The sequence below is a fragment of the Poecilia latipinna genome, unplaced genomic scaffold, assembly GCF_001443285.1.
Source record: "Poecilia latipinna isolate Pla-1442-1.1 unplaced genomic scaffold, P_latipinna-1.0 Scaffold6, whole genome shotgun sequence".
NCBI lineage: Eukaryota > Metazoa > Chordata > Actinopteri > Cyprinodontiformes > Poeciliidae > Poecilia > Poecilia latipinna.
The window spans coordinates 318,543-326,799 of record NW_015112622.1 but is presented as its reverse complement, the minus strand read 5'-3'; the positions used below and the strand labels follow the sequence as shown (position 1 = coordinate 326,799).

Sequence of the window (8,257 nt, the reverse complement as noted above, 5' to 3'; positions counted from 1 at the left end):
TAGTGGGTTTTTTTTTTTAAAAAAAAATTAGTGAAATCCCCCAAAAAAAAGACGCTAAAAAAAAAAAAAAAAAAAAAAAAAAAAACAGGAGGGGAACTAGGGTTAACAAAAAACCTATTAAATTATTCTAATACAAAATTGTAAAAAAAAAACAAAAAAAAACAAACAAACAAACAAACATATATTTTGCATTATATTCTTTATTTCTTCATACGGATAGTATTCGAAATTTAGAAAATAACCTTAAAAACAAAGGAAATAAGAGCAAAAATATATATATTAAAAAACTAAAGAAATAAAGACATAAAATTAAAACAAAAAATATAATTTTTTGTGCAGACCTCTTTGGATGAAAACATTAAAAATTTCAGGGAGGGGAAAATAAAGGGTAGTAAAAAAAATTCTGTTACACATATTTGTATAAGTTTATACAAAGAGAAGGCTAAAAGAAAAAAAAAAGAACAGAGGTGGAGTTTTTCAGCTACCTTGGAATTGATGGAGGATTGGACTTTGAGTTAAGCAAACAGAATAGAAAGAGTAACGGAAAACCCAGGGCAAACCAAAGTGTAAGACAATTAGAATGATATCTACCATATAATGCAGTTTGTTTACCATAGCGTGTCCAATGCCTGCGTGCTTCAGGAGAAAACAGGGGGGAGGAGAAAGAAAAAAATAATGATGAACCTTAAAAAAAAAACTCAAGAAAACATATCCTAACCCCCAAAAAAGTGGGATAGAATTGCCTGTAGCAAAAGCAGCGTCTCAGTTCATAGACAATCTGAGGCTAAAAAAGAAAGAAAAGTAAAAGAAAAATATAGAAAAATACAACCTAGAAACTTCTTCTCTCCTATATTTCTTTTGCTTTAAAACATCCAAATAAAGAAATAAAGAAAACAACTTTAAGTGCCTAGTTGTTTTAAAGGGTCTTCAACACAAAATCATCCAAAAATAAATAAATAAATAAAAAGTAAAGAAAAAGGATAGGATACAGTACATTTGTTAGTATGTAGGTCGCAATTTAAGTAGAAAAAACAACAGATGGCACACATTCCGTGAATGACACAGTGTTAGTTGTTGAAATCATAAGAGGTAAAGGAAAATAAAATTCACTAACGAAAAGAATCAAACTGGAAAAAATCTGAAGCTTGTTAGTAAGAGAGACAAAAGTTAGCAAACCAACCTCCGCGGGGAGGCGGGTGGGGGTGGGTGGAGAGATAAGGGCTTCGGGTGGTTTTAAAGGGGATGTTTACGTGGAATTGGGAAGGAAATGAGGGAAAAGTACATCAATATTAGTATCCACGGTGACAGACGGATGTGGCCAGCAGGGCTCTCTATTAATAGGGTCTAGGTAATTTCTGTGAGGCCTTCGTTTTGGTGGGCACAGCCAATTATTTTAGATGACTTACAGAGAAGTGAATATAGCGGATGACAACTGCAATACATGAAACAAGAAAGCAAAGACGTTACGGCATCGCACAAATCTGCAATTATCTTGAAAAGCTAAGGTTGATCTCAAGTGTGAGGTTGTGATGGCGCCAAGTTAATTCAGAGATTTCCTGCAAAGGAGGAAAACAAAAACAAAAAGGCTTCAGGAACGAAAAATGGCTGCTGCATTCTGAAAGGAAAAGAGATGTTAATTTGTTAAAAACATACACACACATTAAATTTCACAAACAAATCATAACTATCATACTTTTTAAGTGATTTCCTATCAAAGAAACATGTTGCTATCATTAGATATTTTAAAATTACATATCTTGTGCATATGTAATTTTATACGCACAAACTAGTAAATATCAAGTATCAGCCATGATGATTGTCTTCAGCAGTGGAAGGTTGTTCAGAATGAAAGGAATCCTGAATGTCGGCATTTTTTCAGGTTTTCCTCTTCCGGATTGGCTGTAAAACTCCTACAACAACAGAGGTTCTGTACAAAGTGGCTTGTTAGAACGTAGACGTAAGTCTGAGTGAAAAGTTGAGGCGTTACTAAAAAACTGTTGCATCCCAATGGAATTCGTAGACTTTCAAAAAGCTGGAGTAATTTCGTTTTTGAAAACAGCAGATTCATATGCAAGTGGCTGCATGTGCTATAATTATACACGCAAAGCCCAAGACGCTCGCAGCCATATTTACTGTAACGTTTATTCAAATGAAATATTTTTAGGAAGTCTACTGCATAAAATCCCAAAGCAGGTCTGTTTAAATTCAGAAATATTCATAATTTGTTTATCTCACACATAATGTGACAAACTACATGAACTACATAAAATAAAACAAAGCTACCATATTTTTTTTTAGAACTGGAGTTCGTAGGTGCATTTCCATTGACCATATAATTGCACAACTTCACATTTCAAAGATAAATTTGCTTATATGGAAACATGCCAATTCTGAATAAACTCTGGTTTTTGATAAAACACTGTGTCTGTATTGTATAGTTTGGTTTATTTTGTATGGTTTATTTTGCAAAACTGCAATGGAAACACTTTTTTCCCCATCATACTAGTCACATGATCAACAACCAGATGTTGCCACTGGGGAAAACCATGAAGACGACGACAGGAAGTAGCGGGAGGATGATATTGTGGCATGTTTTTTAGCGACTTATCGGCGAGAACAGAGCTATGATTTTAGTTGCGTTTCTTATTTAATGGAGACACTGCAGTTGTAAAGTTGTGTTTTTTTGACAAAAGCGAAATATTGACAAAGTTTTGCACACATTTCTGATGGAAACACATCATTCATCCTCACCATGAGTTAAAAGTACAGGAAATGAGCTGCAGTGACAGTGATAAGCAGTTAGTTAAATACCTCCTGCCCTGAATTATGCACAACTTCAGACAGCAACAGAATTTCAACCAAAGCTAAATAAACTTTTTTGAACGTGTCTGTGAAGTTCGGCGCTGCGGTCAGAAGCCTGTTCCCGGCCCGAGAATGTTCCCGAACCTTTATGTACATACAAAAGGTATGTAACAGTGTGTGGGAAGAATGCGTTCCTGCCATCTGTGTGGGAGACTGATCTGAGCGGTGACCATAAACAAACCGGTCCCCAGGAGGCTAAATGGCCAGTGTTAAACTTTGCACACGCCCACTCCTTGATGCTTGGTCAAAGTGAAGAGCTGTCAGCCGTCACCCACTGTCTCTAATGATGCCTCTTAATCCATTAATTAGCAGAGAAAAAAGGATCCGGCAGTGGGCGTGAATCTCCATATGAGCACTGCAATTTGCTTCTGTGCCTCTGAGCTGCAGAAATAACAGCCTGTAAAACGAACGAAAGGACATAACAGAAAACCTGAAAAACCCAAATTGTGGAAAAAAAAAGAGATTTGCTGGCTCTGACAAACAGAACAATAGAAGGTGGACTTTCACACCGCAGAAACTTTTAGGTGCCTTATAAACTTTCTCTGCTTGGATTTTGGAATGACCTCTCTGGACAACCCCTTCTGTGAGAAAATGTGTCGGTATATTTTAAGGAAACGATACCAAAAGATATCTGATGTTACATAAAAACAGTAAAAGAGTTATTCAGTTTCAAGAATATTCAGACAAGAAATATGATTTAAGTTTAAAAATATAATGAATAGGTGTACTTTAAGAAGAAAACAAAGATCTGGAGGTGGTGTTTGAATTTAGGTGTCTAGAAGATCAAAGGCTGTTATCTACAGTTGAAACAGAAGTTTGACATTCACCAGAAGAACATCCTGTTCTAAAACCCATCCACTGACTCCCTGTAGCTCAGAGAATAGACTTTAATATAATTCTGCTAGTTTATAAATCAATAAACAACTCAGTTTCAAAATGTGTTAAAGACCTGTTGTAGTATGAACCTTCCAGTCCAGGCAGGTCTTCTGGTTCTGGTTCTGGACTAGAACCAGAAGACCTCAGCAGTCTTTCTTACTCTTGTTCCCAACAACAGTAAGAAAAATGGTGGATGTGTTTTTTTCTTTTTCCTGGTGTATACAGCTACATTTTTACCGAAGTCCTGAGAGCCATAATCACTCATGAAAAGTCCCTTAGGCTGGAGATCAATCATGCAGAAAGTTAAACTTTTGTTTTCCCTTTTTTTTTTCTTTTTTCTCCCAAACCGCAGACAGGAGGATTTTGTGTCTATTCGGGTTAAAGACTTTCTGTCATGACTTGGAGTGTTCAAGGGCGCAGGAAGATGTGAGGGCAAAACTCCCGCACGTCGGACAAAGGAGAAAGTGACACATGGTTTCCAACAAGGGGAAACCATGTGTGAATCCCATTTTTATACTTCTTGGAATGTAACTCGAGAGCGTGCAGGCGTGCGGTCGGTCACAGCGTTTTTAGGAACAGGCTTTTGTGTGGATCGAAACGATTCATGTCAAAAGTTTAAAGAAGCAAAGAATTAGAGTCTTTTGGGTCAGAAAAAGGGCAGTTTTACCACACCGTCAGGCATTCTAGCGAGTTTGTAGAGCGAAAGGCAAAAATAATGAACGCATTTTGCGACGGCAGGAACCCCGCAGACATTAGATCACCTGTTTTTTGAGACAATATGCCTGAATAACACCTGCAAGTAAGCAGCTAAATCCGGTAAGTGATTCCAAGGAGAGCAGGAAGTACCCTGCAGCCTCCTCATTTCTCCCCTAAAGCCAACGTATTTGGCGCACCCCCCCGCTGCGACCCTTTCCGTAATTGACCCATGTGGGAACATGAAGACTGGGTACGCTGATGCTACTGATGGCGGATAACGCTCTCCCCCGTGCGGTAAACAACCACGGGCCAAGAAAAACAACTTTGTGTTGCATCTGTCTCAAATAACCCCCCGCCCCTCCCGGAAAGAGGAATCTTCATACGTTTGTTGTGAAGGATGCTGCCAGACGAGAGAAAAGAGAGGAAAGAGAGAGAAGAGAGGAGCTAATTATAATAGCACAAACGCTGCGACTGCCGCTGTAGGTGTGCGAGCCACCGCCCTGGCAGCAGACCCGCAGGACGCCGAGGCAGACTGGAAGAAGATGCAAAATGATGTCTTGTTGAGTCACTGATCTCTTTCACACCCCTCTCAGTGGCCTTTACTGAACTGTGGCCACAAGCGAATAAGCAGAATAAATATTTAATGACGGAGCTGTGAAGATGATCAATGGGTGGCAGAGTGGAGCCAGGATTCCCAGGCCGGACAGATTTATCATTGTAGCTGGGAAAGTTTGGAGACGGATCACCGTCGTCTCGCGCGTCTCCACTTTGAGGTGTGAAAGTAAGAAATGAAAGCCACCTTCTGTTATTTTACAATGGCAAGTAAATGTCGCTCGCTATCAGGTGAACACCTAGTAGTCTGAAGGTATGGTTAGCAAGACACAGCGTATCCGTGACAGGACCAATGCAGGTGTCTGTGTCTTAAACAGATGCTTGGTGATGTATTTATGCTTTTGAATGTGTGACCCTGCCTGACGGCTCTTTCCTTTGAATCAGAAAGGCTCTTTTAGCTACATTTGCTTCTGTGTACATTCCACCAATCTAGCGTTAAGCCTCGTCTGCCTCTCTGCAAGTCTGGCGACACTTAATAGAAGCAGGCAGACAGGCTTCAGGTGCAAATATAAATGTCACTGCAATTACGGCAGGAAGAAGTCGGCAAACAAACAGCATAAGGGTGTGCACAGATGTAGAGCTGTTAGAGTGTGTGAATGAATTCTGCAGCAGAACGTTTTTGCCTGCTGCAGTTTACTTGTCTGTTTCTCATCCGGCTCTGCGGTCTTTTTTTTTTTTCCACCCCCCTTCATTTCTCCCACTTATTTCATTCTGGATTTCATTTGTTTCCCCGAAAAATACTGAGAAACTTTATATCAGTGCCATATTACTACGTGATGTCTTCAAGAAATGTAAAAAACTAAACACTAAGATTGTTTCACATTTTCCTCCTTGTACAGTTGCAGTGATAAAAAATAAGATTGTATATTGTTTAGTCCCATGCATGTCTTGAACCCAGTGGTGGGCCAAAACTTGCTAATGCACTAATAGAGGGCTAAAGTTCTGTTTTGTGCTTTAGCACTTTTGCTAACTTTGAAAACATTTAGCACGCTTAGCTTCGCCTAAGTTAGTTATTCTGGATAAAGTCAAAAGCACTGATTTGTGGCTGTTTTGTAAGCTTTGGGTTGAATAAAGTTTGACTTCGGTTTATGACTGTTTATGCTCCAGTTCCTTTGTGTCTCTTCAGGTTCTCTCCCTTTTTTTCTCTCCCAATAACCTTATGCCAAAAAATACATGTACAGAAACAAAATAAAACACGGACAGTAGAGACACATACATCTACAACTTGTAAATTGTAATGTCAAAAACTAAATTGATGTCCGTCGGTGGAAGTCTTTCAACAGAAGATGTAATTTCAACTGAAATTAGCGCTTTGGCATTAGCTTCCACTAAACAATGTTAGTGTAGTGCCTTAGCGTTAGCGGTAGTAATGTTTATGATAACTGCTTTAGAGTTATCGCAAATGACTTTTTAGTCAGCGGTGCCCATGACTCCATATTTTGTAATATTAGAAGTATTTTATGGAACTTATATGACAGAACTTGTTTTATACAGATTTGGATTCCAGTTTGTGAGCTCATAGCAGCTGAACATGAATATGCATGTTTAAGAGAGCTGCTGCTGTTCAATGTTTGGATTTTGTACGATCTGCTGGAAACTAAAACTTGCAACAATAGAGGAAACTCATAGAAAATAAAAAGATATGCTTCAAGAAAACAAGTGGATATATCTAAGGAAACGTCCAGCAGTACTGCGTCATATTACAGACCGTACGGCATGAAGTTAGTGTCTTATTGAGCTTTCACAAACAAGATAAGTTAGTTGTTGTGCCCCAGACTTAAAACTAAATCAGGCAAAATGAAAGACAGCCTTTTCTCTCTATCTGGTTTTATAAGACTCTTTAGTTATTTAGATGGAAAGTCAGATTCATAATTCAGGATTAACTGATTAAACATTGATTAAATGTTTTGGAGGCTTTAAAGGACCCACTTCATAAAGAACCATAATATAATCATTAAACTGTGATTACCTTAATACATTTTTAATTGTTTCTCCATATGTTATTTAGTCCAACTTTGTTTGATATCCATAAATATCACTTTACAAGTGCAGCTGTATAAGTTATCAACGGCTTGAAAAACCAGTTCACCTCCTCGCCTGTGGTGGCGCTGCACCAATAAGCCCTGAAGAAAAAAACACAAAAACCTCCAAAGTAAAAACAACGAGCGCAACTTCCTTCTTTGCGAAATGTAAAAAAAAAAAAAATTGCGTGGCGTCAGATTTTAGCGGTTGTAGGATTCCTCTTATCTTTGGCAAAACATCATTTCTCCCGCTAATGCTAGATTTGTGTGTTTGTTTTTGTTGCAACTACCCAGAATGCTCCACGCTACAGACCACTTCCTGCTTTTGAAATGGTTTCCGGTTTGCTTATGCATTCGAACCACACCAGACTTCATTTCAACCAAACAGAGACCTAAGATTTTAAACAAACCAGAGTTCACATTAGCGTTCAATTGCACACTCACATCTTCCCAAGTCAACCAAACTTTCTAGGCAAACGAAGGGGAATGAATGCACTCTAAATGTAATTTTTCTAGTAGCAATTGTCTTGTGCATGGATGATTCCTTACAAAACGTTGCCATAAGATTATCCAATTGTTAAAAAACTGACGATGCAAATGAAATGTGAAACTGTGGAAAAACAAGTCAGTCAAACATCTGGCTGAGATCCTTCAGACTTACAACTCAACATCCCATTCACACTTTGCATAACAATAAGCAGAATATCTCATTTCAAACGACATCTTGTGTTTTCACAAACACTCAATACCTCTTTTTTTTTTCTTGACTCGTTTCCACCGCCAACTTGTCTTGTGCCGGTCCACCATCTCCATCTCAATCTCCTCCACAGTGTCTATCTCGCCAACATTTTATCACTTGTTTCCACCTGTTTGAATGCGCTAATGGCGCCGAGATCTGTTATCAGATTATAGGTTTGCGAAGCGAGGGGGGGCGGGGGGGGGGTGAATAAACATTAAAATGCCGGAGCAGGTAGTGGCAAATGAAGCTGATGAGAATGTGAATGCGTGCGGGGGTAGCGGGGAGGCATGCTAATGGGTTGAAAATATGATGCAAATTACCATTTTCCTCCCACACCCCCACCCCCACCCTCACCCTCACCCCTATCCCCCGCCTCTGAAATGCAAAATTTACCAGTGATAAAATCAAACAGCTGGGATGGTTTTTTTTTTTTTTTTTTTTTTTTTTTTTT

The 8,257-nt window shown here is 38.8% G+C and overlaps 1 protein-coding gene across 7 annotated transcripts in view; it reads right to left on the bottom strand.

The window, feature by feature from the left end:
• The window catches only part of nrxn2b (neurexin 2b), an 825,611-nt gene that overhangs the window by 522,129 nt on the left and 295,225 nt on the right, over positions 1–8,257 (bottom strand). For 6 of the 7 annotated variants that reach the window (XM_015016195.1, XM_015016655.1, XM_015016584.1 and 3 more), the window contains one exon: positions 613–636. The exons of the other annotated variant lie outside the window; for it this stretch is intronic. In XM_015016195.1, the coding sequence (XP_014871681.1) occupies positions 613–636 (24 nt within the window). The remainder of the gene's footprint in view (positions 1–612; positions 637–8,257) is intronic. 7 annotated transcript variants of the gene reach the window in all.